Source organism: Theropithecus gelada, chromosome 4, assembly GCF_003255815.1.
Source record: "Theropithecus gelada isolate Dixy chromosome 4, Tgel_1.0, whole genome shotgun sequence".
Lineage (NCBI taxonomy): Eukaryota > Metazoa > Chordata > Mammalia > Primates > Cercopithecidae > Theropithecus > Theropithecus gelada.
Genome location: NC_037671.1, coordinates 29,528,715 through 29,546,186, shown reverse-complemented (window position 1 = coordinate 29,546,186; position 17,472 = coordinate 29,528,715). Strand labels below are relative to the sequence as shown.

General features: G+C 44.3%; 1 protein-coding gene across 4 annotated transcripts; it reads right to left on the bottom strand.

Moving 5' to 3' along the window:
* Positions 1 to 444: 444 nt before the first annotated feature.
* On the bottom strand, positions 445 to 13,291 carry LOC112623082 (butyrophilin subfamily 3 member A3-like). 4 transcript variants are annotated; one of them, XM_025383277.1, is made up of 11 exons: positions 13,116 to 13,291; positions 10,339 to 10,398; positions 10,122 to 10,211; positions 9,515 to 9,862; positions 7,829 to 8,110; positions 5,374 to 5,574; positions 5,174 to 5,194; positions 5,053 to 5,079; positions 4,128 to 4,154; positions 3,703 to 3,729; positions 445 to 2,183 (listed from the first exon to the last, which is right to left on the bottom strand). In XM_025383277.1, exons 3-11 carry the CDS (start codon positions 10,204 to 10,206, stop codon positions 1,477 to 1,479), a joined length of 1,725 nt encoding a protein of 574 aa, XP_025239062.1. In that variant the 5' UTR covers positions 10,207 to 10,211; positions 10,339 to 10,398; positions 13,116 to 13,291; the 3' UTR covers positions 445 to 1,476. The 4 variants fall into 4 exon arrangements, with proteins under 4 accessions (XP_025239062.1, XP_025239064.1, XP_025239063.1 ...); XM_025383279.1 differs by lacking the exon at positions 5,174 to 5,194 and having other exon boundaries at positions 10,122 to 10,140; XM_025383278.1 differs by lacking the exon at positions 13,116 to 13,291 and having other exon boundaries at positions 10,339 to 10,406.
* Between the last annotated feature and the right edge of the window lie 4,181 nt (positions 13,292 to 17,472).

Below are 17,472 nucleotides of genomic sequence, written 5' to 3'. Positions count from 1 at the left end.
ACATTTGTGTTGCTTTAAGTTTATGAATTTCTGAGGCCAGGCGCGGTGGCTCATGCCTGTAATCTCAGCACTTTGGGAAGCCGAGGTGGGTGGATCACGAGGTCAGGAGATTGAGACCATCCTGGACAACATGCGGAAATCCTGTCTGTACTAAAAATACAAAAAATTAGCTGGGTGTGGTTGCACGCACCTGTAGTCCCAGCTACTTGGGAGACTGAGGCAGGAGAATCACTTGAACCTGGGAGGCAGAGGTTGCAGTGAGCTGAGATTGTGCCACTGTACTCCAGCCTGGGAGTAGAACAAAGAGAATACATCCAATAAGGGTTTTGTGAAAATGCTGCAGTGAGGTAAACTGAGACTGTGGTGAGTACAGTGAGTGTGCAGACTACTTTACTTTACTGTGCTGAGTAGACACCACAGTCTAGAAAAAGCCAAGTTGAAGAGTAAGCATTATTAACACTTTATTAAACAGCTAGAACTTGACAACCACTTGCCAAGTAGAGGGGATACAGTGGTGAGCATTAATAGTGATGACAATGAGGAGTAGTTTTCCCTAGCAGGCATCAGTTGAAAGGAATATGGGTTTAACATCCACCAATGACCAGGGGTGGACAGACCTATTTCCAGAAGACTGAGTCCATAGCGGGATTAAAACCATCCCTGTAATTCTTCTAGCTTCCTTGATCCAAATTTCCTATATCACAGAGAGTCTTTAGGGTATTTGTTCTGCCTGGAAACCTTGACTGTAGGAAGGCTGGCTCTGGCTGCACGATCACTTATCACATTTGTTGGGTGGGCACACATCTCTTTCACGTGATTTATCAAGTGTGGCCTCTAGTCTCTTTCCAAGTCACATGTCATGTGGGTACTATGAGGTTATTCTCTCAACCAAGACACTCTGCAGAGCTAATCTAAGGAGTGTTGTGTCTAAGGCTCTGATAATCAGCTGGGAAGGAGTCAATAGGGGTGTCAACTCCACAACCACTTACAATTATCTCTACCCTGGAGCTGTTCTGGGAAGAAAACCTCAGGGCTACATGGGGGCTCTTCCCAGGGAAAAAAATCAGGCTGGAAAAGAATGGGCAATTAGCCAGGGACTGAGGCTGAACATCTCCTAACTACACAAATTACCATAGGAGTTATGTAAGTTACTTAACGTTGCCCTGCCTCAGCTTTCATACTTGCAAAATGAGACCACCCCATGGGGTGTTGTGACGTTCAAAGGAGTGACATCCACCAAAGCGTACAACACAGCACTCAGAACAGTTTAAATTATCTGTTAATATTAGCTATTGCTGTTTAAATCCCAGCTCTGTTGTTCACTAGTCATGTCTACTTTGTAAAGTTAATTCACCTTTCTGCACCCCAGTTTCCTTATTTGTATAAAGGGACAATAGGTGGTACCAAACTCAAACAACTGTCATATGGAATAATTGAATGAATATCAGTAAAGTGCTTCAGTGCGTGCCTGTAGCTTTATGGTTCTGATTGGTTGTTGTGGAGGGGGAGGCCATCAACTCCAGGGTGGGCAGGGAGAAGCAGAGATGTTGCTTCAGCCTGAGGCTCCCCACTTTCATTAGCTAAATCCGGGGCCACTGGTGTCTCCAGGGAATGATCAGGCACTAGGTCAGGATTGGGGGAACTCTCTACTTGTTTTGGTGTTGGGCAAATGGTCAGGGCAGTGGGCTCCAAGGTCAAAATTCTGAATACAGGATACAGAGGCTCAGAGAAAGAGGTGTGCGGAAAGGTGTAGATATGAGATCCATCCATGGCATTGTAGAATGAGATATCTCCAGTCTCATAATCCAGGAAGATTCCCACTTTCCTAGGGGGCTCAGGAAGTTTCAGGTTTGTCCTGGGATCAGTGAGAGCCCGATACTTATTTCCATCAGTCAGCCCCATGGTCCAGTATCCATTCTCTGGTGTCATTTTGACCCATCCTTTTTTCCTCTCCACGTTTTTACTACACACCCCAATATGCCATTCTTTTCTGTCCCCCACTTCCACTTCCCAGAAATGTCTCCCTGATGTGAAGTTTTCACGGCCAAGCACACAGTAACGCCATTCAAATCTCTCAGGGTTGTCTGGAAGATCCCGCGGCTCTTCGGCACGCTGCACACTCCTCTGGTCCTCAGAAACAAGGAGGATGGCATTTGCCGTGTCTGGATCCAGAATCACATCCGCTGCAGAGAGTTTGAGGAGGTGTCCATGGGGTCAGCCATTTTTCCTGGATTTCAGAGCCTCAGCATGCAAGGCCTGGGCCATGCTGAGGAGGTCCTTACAGAACCCGGCGTCCCTAGCCTGCCCTGAATTTGACTGTCTCATCAGTGTTGTGGGAGAAAGCTCAAGGGGTCTTGTGTCCAGAGGGGAAATGAAAGTAAGGTCAGTATCTGCCTAATCCAATACCCTGATGCTGCCCCAGGAAGCAACAAGGATCCTCTTGCTACATTTTTCTTGTTTCCCTCCCCACACTGACTCTGCCCCCTAATGCTTTATAATCAGAGGTTACTTTTCAATCTTCACTCTACCACTCATGAACTAAATGAGTTCCCCTTTTCTGCAGTCTATTTTTCCGTACATCCAATTTATTTAACAAGGTGGAGCCTCATCTGAAGCATTTCCTCACCTGAAAAACGGGGATAAAAATATGAATCTCTAGCATAGTATAGGGGAATCATTTATTCAGCCCACAGCAGGGCATGAAGGAAGCTCCTGATGTTCTAATAGCTGCAAGGCAGTCTCTGTGCTGGGCTCTGTGGGGGGCCCCAGATTCACTCTCTAACCTTCAGCTTTCTCCACCTTCTTCTGGGCCCCAGGAATCTGTACTCTAAGGACAGTGCCACTGGGCTCCCTTGTTCTCTGGTTTGCTGTTGGATTTGGCCAATGGGAGGCCCTGATAGAAGATTGGAAGAAGAAAGAAAGGAGAGACACACCGTTTGTTTTCCTGCTTCCTCCCTGCCAGCAGCAGCTGGTGCTGCTCTAACAAGGCCTGATGACTCTTCTCAGGAAGCCCTGTCTTTGCGCTACTTTTCTCTGGTTTCCAGTAACTGCCTCCCCTCCCTAGGAGTGGAGACAGCTCCCCACTGTTGGGAACCATGGGGGCACTGCACTTTTCCTTGTTGCTTTCCCTTAACCCTCCTTTCTGCAAACCTTCAACCACGCAGTGTGAACTCGTCATCTCTTTCTAACTAGGTTTTTAACCAATGGATATTTATTATTCCTTCAGTCTTCACCTCAACCCCAACAAAACACAGATTGCAATTTTCGTTTAAAAATGTGGAGGCCAAAGCTCAGAAGCATTAAATCCTTTGAGGTGACACAGGCGGTAGGTGGCATGAAAAGCCTAGGAAGGGTAAAGTTCTTTGGGCAGGCATCACCTCCTCTCCTTGGCATTTCCACCCTCACTCTCCCTGCAGTATCACTCAGTGTGTATCTCCTTCCCCTCAGCTCTACCCTTTATGTGTCTTCCTTCCCAGGAAGGTCTGAGGAAGCCCAAGAGAGCAATTCTTTCTGGTTCCCCGGGCTCTCAGCAGGAAGGGTCTTGGAGATGGGCCCACTTTTCAGATTGGGATTTAATGTTGTCTATCCCAAACTCTCTTAGTCAAGGGAAGTTTTCTTCCCCAAATCACAAGAGTTGGAGGAGGAAAAAGGCATACGGTCCCTCAGGTTGTTGGTCCAGGGAACACATAGTGATTTACTCACCAGGCTTGAAGAGGGCCATTTTCCATTCTGAAAGGAAGGAGACACAGATAAGAAAAAGATCAGTAGTTTTGTTTTTTCTCCACTCCATTCTCCTTTCACTACACGTTTTCTCTCCTTTTCTTCAGCGTCTCTTCTAGGGTTCAGCCTCCCTCCTGTACAGGTCTGATGGATCAGAGGTGGCACCTTCTAAACAATGTCATGAGGGGTGCAGGCTGCACGGCTATGCTTTGCCTGGGCATGTGCAGGGTCAGGAGTCTCTCAGAGGCTCCAGAAAAGCAGAAGTCAACCCCGTACCATGCAAGATTGAGTCTATGGGTTAGAACTGATTAATCCAACTGAGAACGTCAATGAGTCACAGCAGAGAAAAGGTTGAAATGTTCATGGTACATGACCCGGCAAACCCAGAGAGCATCAGGCTCACTCACCATGATAGGCCAAAGACTTCTCTCCCCCTACAATGAAAGAAAGACAGAGATGTCACATGAACACTGCCTTTGCTCTGTTGGTCCCTTCCCCTTCCTTTCGCGTCCATCTCGTCTTTCTTTTTGACCATTTCACCCTTCCCTATGGTCTCACTCTGCATGCTGAATTCTCTCTTCACCTCTTCTTCTTAATATCCAGTCTGGGAACACTGGCTGGATGCTAGTGGCAATGCAGTCACTGTGAGAGTTCCTTCCCAATGGAGCCCACCTAATCTATTTTGAATCTGTCTATACTCCTGTGCCTGGGCATAGGTGTCACCATGTCTATAGGTGAAAGTCTAGGAGTACAAGATCCATCCTTGTCAATCTGTATCATTTCCTACCTTGCTCTAAAAAGAATTTGGGAAATTTAATGCACAATTTCAGGGAATAGTTTTGAAAGCAGTTATGATAAATCTGTACGAACTGAGCCACTGTAGCTACTCCTCTTTATTAGACACACTTTACTCCCGCTCTCTTTTCTGATTTTCTTATCTCTTAAATCTTCCCTTCTTGTTTTCCTTTCAACCTCCTCTAGATTATGGAAAACAATATGTAAGGTTCCTGCCATAGAAAATGCACCTCATCCTTCTCTTCCCTCTCCCTTTTGAAGTGCACCCCTGGATATTCCTCAGTGCTTTTTGGGGCATAAATGTCTGTGGCCCCTAGTACAAAGAGATTGAAGACCTCTTTTTGTTTTCTTAGAGAGAGAGAGAGAAGAGAGAGACTCCTTCTGGGTGGTTTCTCCAAAGAGCCACACTTATTTTCTTTTCCTGAGTAAGGGGATCTAACCAGTTTTCAATCCTGGGCAAAGACTTATGGGCTGGAAAATTTCCAAGCAGAAGAGAGTCCTAGATTCAAATTCAGAGAAAATGTCAGAGTCACTCACGGGCCATGTACTGGATTTTTCTCCACTCTGCAATGGAATGAACAGGGAAGGAACAGTTATCAAGGCGCTCAAAGTGGGGATAAGAAGACATGCCTGGATCTCTGGGGGAATGGGAACTTACTGAGTTCCTCCTGGAGCTTCTCTGGAAAATAAGCAAAAAAAGAGAGAGAGAGAGAGAGAAAAAAAAAAGAACAGTTATGGGTGAGGGGGATTTCGGGAAAATAAACCTTAAACGATGCAGCGCCAGGACGGGTATGGGGGTGAGATCTTTGGGCTGGGCATGAAAGCCTGGGGCTTAGATTCTCTGTTTTCTTTGGATACCTCTTAGGCTTATTTCCTGCTTTGTTGCAGCATATTCCATTTCTTTCATCTCTCGCTCTCTTTCTGTCTCCCTGGACAGGGCAATTTTTTCCTTCTGTTGTCTCCACAAGAAGTAACTGGCTCCTGCGAGAAGCAGCAGTGAGATAGGCAGGGTCCCTGCCAGGGCTGTGATCCAGGGCTGGGCGTTCCTGAAGAAGGGGTCTGTGAAAGGGAGAGCTGTGAGTCATGGGCGCTGGTGCACTCAGCCTCCCCAACCTTAGCGCCCCAAGCTTTAGCTTCTCAGCCCAGGTTGGGGGCATGGAATCTATCTCATTAGGTTAAATAAGTGCCCTCTCCCTAAAGTCTCAGAGGACCGTAGAGAACACTTTGGTAAACCCTCACTATAAGCTACTACTGTTACTATCTTGAGATGTCTGCCTCTCATATGGAAATTAACTTGGGCAGAGTCATACTCATTTTTTTCTAAATATTTTTTCAACCAGTAACACATTTACATGGTTCAAAAATGACGTACACGTAGAGTCATGCAACTCTCCCATCTACCTAGTACTCCCTCCCTCCATCTATTAACTTCTCCTTGGTTCACTTAATATGATGCTTAGGGACATAAACTGTGGAGTCAGAGGGCATGGGTTTAAATGCTGGCTCCCCCATGTGACTAGCAGTGTGATGTTGGACTACTTATATAATCTCTCTGTTTGTAGTGGCCTATTCTATTAAATGAGGGTAATGATAATACCCATCTCCTGAGGTTAGAAGAATTAAATTAATACTTATAAAGAGCCTGATGGGCTTGGCACAGTGGCTCATGCCTGTAATCCCAGCACTTTGTGAGGCCAAGGCAGGCAGACCTTGATCAGGAGTTCGAGACCAGCTTGGCCAACATGGTGAAAACCCATGTTTACTAAAATTACAAAAATTAGCTGGATGTAGTGGCATGTTTCTGTAATCCCAACTACTAGGGAGGCTGAGGCTGTAGAATTGCTTCAGCCCAGGAAGGGGAACTTGCAGTGAGTCAAGATTGTCCACAGCATTCCAGCCTGGGTGGCAGAGTGAGGCTCTGTCTCTAAATAAGTAAATAAAGTGCCTGATGTACAGCGAGCGTTACAAAATCGCTTGTTAAATTTTAAAAATGTAAATTAAATAACACAATCAAGAACTAGAAAAGTCCATTAAAATATGTTCCTATTTTTCCTCTTGTTTAAACTAAAAATAACATTCTATACACATCACTCTGCATCTCACTCTTCTGTGTAAAGTGTGTCTTGGAGATCTTTCCACATTAGTATAGAGAGAATTATCTCTTTTCTTTCACAACTGGGCAGTATTCCCTTGTATGGAAGTTCACCATCAGTTAGCATCTGTATAGCTTCTAACGTTTTACAATCATAATCAAGAAACATCTTACAGGCTAGGCTGGTGACTCGCACTTGTAATCCCAGCACCTTGGGAGGCTGAGACAGGCAGATCAATTGGGGTTGGGAGTTTGAAACCAGCTCGGCCAACATGGTGAAACCACATCTCTAGCAAAAATATAAAAATTGGCCAGTTGTGGTAGTGCGTGCTTGGCCAGCTAGGGGAGGCTGAGACAGGAGGATCTATTGAATTGAAGAGGAGGAGGTTGCAGTAAGCTGAGATTGCACCATTGCACTCCAGCCTGGGCAGACGAGTGAGACTCCCTCTCCAAAACCAAACAAACAAACAATCAACAAACAAACAAAAAAAACCCAGAAACCTTTTACATGGATCATCTCATACAAATGCAAGCATATCCCAGAACTGGAATTTTGGATCAATAAATACATAGTTTGGATAGATCCCCCAATAGAGCTTGTGCTAATGCACACCAAAAATACAAGTGACACGACCAAATGACTGAGAATCACTGCCTTCCTACATTCCTGCTATAATCATGTGTTATCAAGCAAGGCAGTGTGGTTTTGAGTTTTGCCAATATCGTAAGTGAAAAATTATTTCCTATATATTTCCCTAATGAGTGAGATAGAGCACCCTTTTGTGGGTTATTTCCTTTCCTGTGAATTAACAATTCTGGACCTTTGTTAACATTTTTTACTCAGTTTTCAGAATCTTCTGTTTCAAAAAGATTAGCTCTTTCTCTATGAGTTTATAAATATATATATGTTTTCCCATTTTGTCATTTGACTTTACATAAGGAGCTTATCTTAACGTTTCTCCCCAATTCCCACTGCCTGTCACACTTTCTGTTTCTGTCAGACAGGAAGTGATCAGTAAATGTTTGTGGCGTGAACAGCTCTGTGGAGTGGGGAAGCTCCCCTGGAGAAGGGAGTGGCCTCCAGGTCCCTGCTTTGAGCCTTACATGCAGTGCAGAGACCCAGGTTGACCGCAGAGACTCACACGGTAGAGACTCACACATTCCCTTTCATCAACTGCCACAGCTCAGCTCAGTAAAGCTGAGGCCAAGCAGGGTACTGACCTGTGATGGAAATGCTGGCTGTCTTTTCCAGGCCGAGGAGGGAATTTCTGATGATGCAGGATACACCCTTCCCAGAGTTCCCTCTCATGATCACGGATGCTGCTACTGCATACAGGCCCACTCCATCTGCAACCACAGGTGCTTTCACAGCCGGGATGTCCTCTCCCTTGTCGTTGCTCCACTGTATTTGGGGTTGTGGGTACCAGCCAGTGGACCTACACTCCAGATGGATCCCTCCATCCTCATAACCTTTCACTTCAATGTGAAGATCAGAACCTAATGCTGTGGAAGGTTAAATTGACATAAATTCTTGAGAGCTCCTGTATCAGGGAGAGTCTCAATAGGAATCAATGGCAGACTCACATTTGATAATTCTAGAAAGATTTCATTCAGGAGTTATTTACACAAGTGTGGTCATGATGAGAAGAAAACTAAATGGGCTAGTGCAGTATCCCAGAGTCAGTAAGGTGGGGCTATTCCCACCCACCCCAATTACCAGAGGGAGGAGAAGAGGGATGTGTTCCGTAGACATAAAAGAAGAGATTGATGCATTGAGGACATTCCTGAGTTGACCTGTGACCTTCAGCAAGGCAATGCAGCCATCCTGAGGGTATCTTGCAGTCAGGAAGCCAGGAAATAAGCACCCAGACCTCTCCCTTTTCTCTTCTTCCTACCATTGTCTTCTATAGCTCCCCTTAAACCAAACCCAACCAGAAGCCATGAGGCAAGGGATTGCACTGAGAAAGAAAAAAGTTGTCCTCGGCATCTGGAACCTGACACCAGGTCTTGGTATCCACCTGTTGAACATGAACAATTTCACAGAACACAAACAATAGTACTTTATCACTGTGACAGATCATGGGAAATACAAGACCACCCCACATCATGTGTGAGTGCAGAGAAAAACATGAACATTGTCCAAACCACAACAATGACCAAACATCCCCCATCAGCAATGAGGAATTTCTGCCTCTTCATCAGTTACAGCTTTAGTTTCACCCTAGTCTCCTTCCTCCTGGATAAGCTTGATTAAGGCTCCCGCTCGTAGAATTCGTCTCCCGACACCTTCCCGACAGTATCTCATCCAGAGCAGAGTGCTAAGTCTATAAACCATCCCCCAAATCCCCTAACACAAGCCCACATTGTATAAGTCTGCTCTAAAACTTCCTTACTGAGATACTGCCAAAGCTCCCCATGATGTGTGTTCTTCCTCACTGCAACAAGTAAGAAACATGCCTCATTCTACTACAAAAATGTTTCTGGGAGTCACTGATTGGAAAACACTGGCAGCAGATACAGTCACTATTCCACCTCCCAGGGCCCATGGTAGTGTGCACTTGGAGACACAACAGAAGCCGTCTGTTACACAACTAAACCAAAATGACTGTGTACCAGTCACTGAAGAGGTGATTTCTAATGCTTCCTATCCTTCGTCCTTCATTTCCCTTATATCTCTGGTCTCCAGCGGGAGGGAGTTGTTTACTTGAGCATGTATGGTATAGCAGGAAGTCTTTCTAAAGAAGGAGTGTCTCTTTCTTAAGGGCCTCAGGGAAGCTAAGTTGGAAGGCAGTGCAGTCAATTGCTAGTGATCAGCCAGGAGTGTCTGCAGTGCTTTTGGAAGAGGGACTCTGCCTCTGCTCTAGATCCTACAGAGAAATGTTCTCAGAACCAAACCCGGAGGCTCACCTGCAACCTTCAGCTCCACCAGGGCTTTTTCATAGAAGTCACCATCTTGGAAATAACACAAGTACTTTCCACTGTCAGAGGCTGTGATGTTGTGTATTCGGAGAGCAGCCTTCCCTGCAGTGATGTCATCCCGTAGAATCGAAGTTCTCCCACGATACGGTGCACTCTGCCTGTCTTCCACTTCCTTTCCATCTGCATACACGTTCACCACCTGCCTTAGGCTGGAACTCACCCACCTCAGCTCCATAGTCTCTGCACTCATGGTCGGGAACAGGTGACAGGGCAGATCAACGTCTTCACCTACCATGGCCAGGATGGGCCCATGGGGTCCAAGCACAGCAAACTGAGCTGTCGGCACAGAGGGAGGTTCTGTCAGAGGGTGTTGGAGTTGGGGTCATGAGAGGAAGGGTGCTTCTCAGACAGGGAAGGCGAGGTGCAGAGAACCTTGAGGGGAAACCATTCCTAACAGAAGCACCCTTTGTCTCTTTGTGACAGGTGATCCTTCAGGTTGGAATGGACTTCCAGGTATGGGAAGGAGTAAAAAGTTCTATGAGGACATTCATAGGTATTTGTCTGCTTCAGAAACAGGCATTGAGTCATTCCCTACCTGAGCAAGGAGTAAGCAGCTGGACCAAGAGGAGGCAAACACGAAAGTTGAGCAGAAGAAAGGCCAGGGAACTTGCCATTTTCATCTGTGCTGCATATCAGGAGACACCAGAAGGTAAGGGACAGACACAATGGCCCAGAAAAAGCTTTAGGATTCCACATGGAAACGTCCACTTCGCCAGGGGCAACTCAAGTATGGTGACCAAAGAAGATCTTACCTCTGCCAAAAAGGTCTGTCCTCAGTGTCTTTACCTTTGAGTCCCAACATGGAAAATTATCTATAAAACCATGTCTATGTATAATGCACATGTTATTCAATCAAGAAATCCTTGACTGTACTGCTTGAAAATATTCAGAATCCTATCACTTCCCCAAACTTCCCCTACCATTTCCAACCCTCTGCCATCCTGCTCTGTTTCATGCAGGACCCTCTTTACTGGGCTCCCTGGTTCCACTGGGATCCACCACTGTGGGTGTCCACCACTGTGGACTCCTCAAAGCCCCAACTCTTGGCCATCACCATGGTCAAGTCATGGCCCAGTGGACTCCTGGTGGGATTCAGGAAGACTGCCTGGTGGGGGCTCTGGAATCAGTCAGGGGTTGAACCCACCACATTTAATCCAAGGCTAGTGATCAGAGAGCTGCAAATTAAGACCAGGACTTACTCATCATTTCTTTCTTCCCTTCATAAAGTCATTCAACAAATATTTACTGAGCACCCACAATGGGTGAGGCCTACTATATTAGTGTTAAGGACATAAAGAAGGTAAGCAATAGGTAAAGGCTCTAAGATTCACAAGCTGCGTGATCTTGTTCATGGGACAAAACCACTGGAACTTTCTTTATTCATACAATACCATGAAGTATGAAATTTAGAAAGTGCACAATTGGTTGAGCAATTCCACTTCCTGATGTCTAGTCCAGCAAAGTACTTGCATGGGTGCAGTGAGAAGCCTCTGTGAGAATGACGTTGCAGAACTATTTTTAAAGTATAAAAGTGGTAACTAATTGAACCATCCACTCAACAGGAGACTGCTTAGAGGAATGACAGCTCATCCCTCAGAGGGAATTCAATGCAGCAGGTAAAAAGAGTTGATTTATTGTCATGAACCTAGGTAATAGTGATACACTAAGCGGTCAAAAAGCACATTGCAGAACTATACTAATGATTCGATTGAAAAACAAAAGCTAAGCTATACATTTCTGCATATTTATAGATGTAAATGCCTGCAAAAGTCTAAAAAGATGCATGCTAAACTGAAGATCGGAGGTTAAGTGAGCGAAAGATCACTTTGGCCTTTTGCTCCCTTTACTTTTAAAATATTGGAATGCTTTAAATTTAAAAATTTTTCATGTTCTACTTAACAGTAATTATTATGAGTGATAATACTGACTGGAACATATTAGCTGCTCAGTAAATACTAGCTTCTCAACAGCTTCTTCCAAAGCAAAGGAGCATGAGGTCTGCAGCCATAACACCCGCTGCTGTGGCCACCTGAATCTGGGAATGGCCTCTGAGAACAAGGTCTGCAGACGGAGGTGGGGAGGGATGAAGAGGAAGCACTGGAACAGAGGTCTGTGCAGCCGGCCATCCTCCACCCCTACCTGCATCTTGCACCCACCCAGACTAAACATTGCGTTTCACATCTTCTGTTCCTCAAAACTGCTCTTTATGTTGCTATAGAAGGGGTATCATTTTTATTATCATTGGTTTCAAAGTTAACAATTTCTCCACTCTGCTTAAAGGGAGACATATGTTTTCATTCTTTTTAAAGGATGTTTATATTTTTCTTCCTGATTATAGTCAATATTGCAAATGAAGAAAAGCATAAAGGAATAAAAGTTTAAGTAGTGGCTCATGCCTGTAATCTTTGCAATTTGGATGGTCAAGGTGGGAGGATTCCTTGAGCCCAGGAGTTTAAGACCAGCCTGGGTAACATAATGAGACCCCATTTCTACAAATTAATCAATAAAATTAAAAGTCTGTAGTTGTAATCATATACTTTGGTAGTAGAAACATAAATACTTCTTGAAGCATTTTGGTCATATATACAGCAAGCGTCTTTAAAAAGTTACATGCTCTACCAAGGAAACGCTATTAAAAAAAAAGAAGTTGTATGCTTTACCCAAAAGTTCCATTTATAGGAATTACTGTTGAAGGAAAAAAAAAGTCAGAAATTAAGACAAAAATTTATGTCTGAGGCTGTTAAGTATAATAAAATCTACAGTAGCCAAATGTAGGTAATTGAAATAGCCAAAATTAAGAAAGTTTTAAAACATAATTATATATTCATACAATGAAATAGATTGTGTCCATTGAAACACATATATTGGGTTATGAGGAAATGTTTAATGGTAGAAAAAACAGATACTGTGCCTAAATCATACTAAACAGGGTTTAATGTATGGATCTAATGATGTTAAAATGATAAATAATTGCCGTTCATTGAAAACGTGATTCCTAAAGGCTGCATGGGAATCTCTTTTATGATTGAACCATGTATTGTTTGTCTATCCCCCGCCTGTTGTATGTGTATGCTGGTTCAGATTTTTCTATATTATAAATATTTCTGTAATGAACACATTTACATATGAATCTATAAGGCACATCTCTTTCTAGAATCTCTTAGAATAGACGGCTTCAGTTGGCCAAAACAGATTTTAAAGATTTTTTGCCCTCTTCTGACCACAATACATTATTAAGAACATGCAGTTGGAATATTTCTTCATTTATGTTGTCTCCCTTTCCTTCCACCAAATCCCAACATCTGCAGGTCTTTATTCTTTGCACTACTTGCCTCTTCCCCATGTGCCCACGTGTGCGTGGTTGCCCGTGTGCGCGCGCATGCACACACACACACACACACACACAGAGGCACCTCACCCTTTCTCAGGGTGAGTACTCTTCCTGCATGCCCACTCACCACTCTCAATGATTCAGCCCCTGTCCTCCCAGGCATTGTAACCCAGGCTCTAATCAATATCCCCCACTTACTTCTTAGTATTCCCCTCTGATAATCACAGCCCACTGAAGAAACGCGGTTAATAGTTCTCCATTCTTTCTATTATGGTTGAATCTCCATCTGGAAGAAAGGAAAAAGAAAGCAGAGACTGTCTGGTCATCCTGAGGAATAATAACAATCTCTCTTTGGAAGAATTAGTTTTTTGATTGGCTCAGAGGTGATGTTTCTCATCAGTTGCTGGGCAGAAACCACTGAGGAAGGTTGAAATGAAAACTGAAAGTACACTGAATTGTACATGTTGAAGAAAAATTCCAGCCCTACCTCCCTTAGTATTTCTGTTTCTGTGTTTATGTATTTGAATCATTCTTGCATGTACATGTATATAAGTATTTTATGTATTTTCTTAAGTCTTTTATCATAATAGAAATAGCAGAACAAAATGAGAAAAGATTATAATGTGGTGAAGACAGAAAGATGTGCACTAATTAAAATGCTACTGTGGCAGTTTGTTAACATTTGCTTGCATGAATATGGGACATGAAGGAGGAGGAGATTTTACTACAGAGTCAAATAAATGTATACATGGAAAGAAAGCCAGACACAGTGCACATTTTTAAGCACCTCCAGCATCCAGGCTTAGGATCTGTTATCAAATAATATAATTTTTCTGGTTTCCAGAGGCAGTGCTGCTTGACATGTTTTACCTTTTGCAGCAAATTTTTAGTGTGGGTGTTTCTGAGCATCTTCATTCACCCTCAGCTCCTGGTTTGTGCTATATTGTATTTTCCTGTGTATTTATTTCTCGTGCTGCCAGTGGAGTACACATTATCTGAAGCTGGACTCTAGATAGACTGCGAATACCATCTCTGTAAGAGGTCTGTGGGACAAGCTGGTTCTTCCTGTGGCCTAGGACCTCAAAACACACTTTTGGGATTTGCAAGTCAGTGATCAAAACTCCTAAGATTAAGATGTGACTGGGGTTGGTGAAATTTGATTATATTGTAACAGTTTGAATTTAGGCTGTGCAGTATCTGGTTGAGATGGCTGTTCGCCTCTGCAGCATGCAGTCCCCCTTTCTTCTTGGTGATAAGGCCTAATTTTCTTGGGTACTGCAATACGCTCTGCTGTCTCATAGATACCAGAAAGCAAGGGACTAAGTTGGAATCAATAGTTTGTAGGTGAAAGTTGTGGGCTTGTGCTTCTCCCAGAGAATGCTTAGTCTGGAGGCCTCCAATTCCCTTCTGATTCAATTCAAACTTTGCAGTTAATACGCCAATAATGGCTCCACAGTGGCCTTGCATCACAACGTTGCACTCCCTGTGGCCAGCGCTCCCTTTCCCATGCCATGCCTTTCACTTGAATTGTTTGCTTCATCTCCGCCCCTTAAAATTCTCCCCAGCCTTCGTGCCTACTTCCTCCAAGAACGACTCTGAATGTTTCTGCTTAAAGTGTTCTCAGCCTCTTGTGACACCCAAATCTTTTGCTGTTCCCATGTCCTGTCTTATATAATTGTTATTCAGGTATCCACTGTGCCTTTGCTGTGGCTACAATACCTGCTTCTCTGGACAGATTTCTGCAGGATGTGATTCTTCTCTCCTTATAGGACTCAGCCTTAGCTGTGCACTCAGCTGATATTCAATGCATGAGTGACATGCTCAAGGTAAAGTCATTCCCACCATAGTATGGCCCGGTTCCTGGAATCATTCAGCACCAGAGTGTGAGAGAGAGATGGCAGCAGGATTAAGCCACTCTAGATTAGAAGTTCAAGGACCAGGAAGGAGGACCCAGTAGGATTCTTCTGTAGAGAAAGCTCTTTGATGAGAATAAGCTAAAGCAAGTCCTGAGAAGTGCTTTTTCTTTTGGACTAACCCTTAAACTGTCTCTTTCTGAAACAGCAGCCTCACCTATCACTTGGTGCTTCTGGAGTATAATTAAAATTAGATTCTAGGTTGAGTGGCTAATGAGGATAAAATCATAGTAAGTATTGGATCATTCCAGCCAAGCCAGGGCAGTTCTTTGGAACAAACAGAAGAGGTGGCTGTAAGGATACAAGAACTTGGCCAGTCAGGATAAGATCTGGCTTCAGATTTTTTATCTGAAGAAATAATGTCCAGGTCTTCTGACACAGCTTGTGCCAAAAGTATCCAGCAGAGCCAGGTTTCACCCTCTGCCAAAGTTGATCTGAGCCAAAAGGAAACATGTGTGTTCTAGGCAAGAAGAGGGTTGATTGCTCATCAGGTAGCTTAGCAAGAAACCAGCTGATATGGTTTGGCTGTGTCACCAGCCAAATCTCATCTTGAATTGTAGTTCCGATAATCCCCACGTGTTGTAAGAGGAACCTGGTGGGAGGTAATTGAATCATGGGGGCAGTTACCTCCATGCTATTCTCATAATAGTCAGATCTTAAGACATCCAATGGTTTTATAAGGGACTTTTCCCCCTTTTGCTCAGCACTTCTTCTTCCTGCCATCACGCGAAGAAGGAGGTGTTTACTTCCACTTCTGCCATGATTATAAGCTTCCTGAGGCCTCGCCAGCCATGGTACTGTGAGTCAATTACACCTCTTTCCTTTACAAATTACCCAGTCCTTCATAATAGCATGAGATGGACTAATACAGTATATTGGTACCAGTAGAGTGGGATGCTGCTATAAGGATACCTGAAAATGTGGAAGCAACCTTGGAAAGAGGCAACAGGCAGAGGTTGGAACAGTTTGGAGGGCTCAGAGGAAGATAGGAAAATGTGAGAAAGTTTGGACCTTCCTGGAGACTTGTTGAACGGCTTTAACCAACATGCTGATAGTGGTATGGACAATGAAGTCTAGGCTGAGATAGTCTCAGATAGAGATGAGAACTTGTTGGGAACTGGAGTAAAGGTCACCCTTGCTATGCAAAAAGACTGGCGACATTTTGTCCCTGCCCTAGAGACCTGTGAAACTTTGAACTTCAGAGTGATGATTTAAAGTATCTGACGGAAGGAATTTTTAAGTGGCAAATATTGTTAATATCCTCTCAAATATCTAAATGCTTAGCCTGGAAGCCTCTAATTCCCTTTCATTTCAGTTCAAAACTTTGCAAGTAATACACTAACAATGGCTTCACAGTGGTGGAGGAAGCAGAGCATAACAGTTTGAAAAATTTTCGGCCGGATGATTAGATAACAAAGAAAAATCCATTTTCTGAGGAGAAAGGCAAGCTGGCTGCATAAATTTGCATAATAAGGAACCAAATATTAATCACCAAGACTATAGGGAAAATGACCCCAGAGAATGTCAGAGGTTTTCCTGCTAGACCCTTCCATCACAGATCCAGAGGCCTGGGAGAAAAAAATGGTTTCCTAGGCTGGGCCCAGGGCCCCCCTAGGCTGTATGCAGCCTAGGGATTTTGTGCCCTGCCTTCCAGCGGATTCAGCTTTGGCTGTGGCTAAGAGAGGCCAACATACAGCTCAGACTATTGCTTCTGAGGATGCAATCCATGGTGACTTTCATGTAGTGTTGGGGCTACAGGTGCACAGAAGTGAAGAACTGAGGTTTGAGCACCTCTGCTTAGATTACAGAGGATGTATGGAAACTCCTGACTGTCTTGGCAGAATTTTGCTGCAGGGGCAGAACCCTCATGGAGAACCTCTGTGAGGGCAGTTTGGAACAGAAATGTGGGGGTGGAGCCCCTACACAGAGGCCTCACTGGGGCACTGCCTAGTGGAGGTATGAGAAGAGGGCCATCATCCTCCAGACTGCAGGATGGGGATCCACTGACAGCTTGTACTTTGCACCTGGAAAAGCAGCACTCAATGCCAGCCTGTGAAAGCAGCCAGGAAGGGGGCTATATCCTGCAAAGCCACAGGGGTGGAGTTGCCCAAGGCCATGGGAGCCTACTTCTTGCATCGGTGTGACCTGGATGTGAGACATTGGGTCAAAAGAGATTATCTTGGTCCTTTAAAGTTTAATGACTGTCCTATTGGATTTTGAACTTGTATAGAGCCTGTAGCCCTTTTGTTTTGGCCAGTTTCTCCCATTTGGAATGGGTGTATTTACCCAATGCCTGTACTCCCATTGTATCTAGGAAGTAACTAACTTGCTTTTGAATTTTCAGGTTCATATGGGAAAGGGACTTACCTTGCCTCAGATGAGACTTTGGACTTAGACTTTGGGTTAATGCTAGAACGAATTAAGATTTTGGGGGACTGTTGGAAAGGCATGATTGTGTCTTGAAATGTGAGGATATAAGACATGGGAGAGACAGAGGCGGAATGATATGGTTTGGCTGTATCCCCACCCAAATCTCATCTTGAATTGTAGTTCCCATAATTCCCACATGTCATGGGAGAGACCCAGTGAGAGGTGTCATGGGGTGGGAATCTTGGGGGTGGTTACCTCCTTGCTCTTCTTTT

Excerpts from the sequence above, each read along its gene's own strand:
- LOC112623082 (XM_025383277.1), bottom strand. The coding sequence starts at position 10,206 with ATGAAAATGGCAAGTTCCCTGGCCTTTCTTCTGCTCAACTTTCGTGTT. Across the intron at positions 9,863-10,121 it reads GCTGCTTACTCCTTGCTCAG|CTCAGTTTGCTGTGCTTGGA; the intron begins GTAGGGAATGAC and ends CTGTGCCGACAG. Across the intron at positions 2,184-3,702 it reads AATGGCCCTCTTCAAGCCTG|CGGATGTGATTCTGGATCCA; the intron begins GTGAGTAAATCA and ends AACTCTCTGCAG.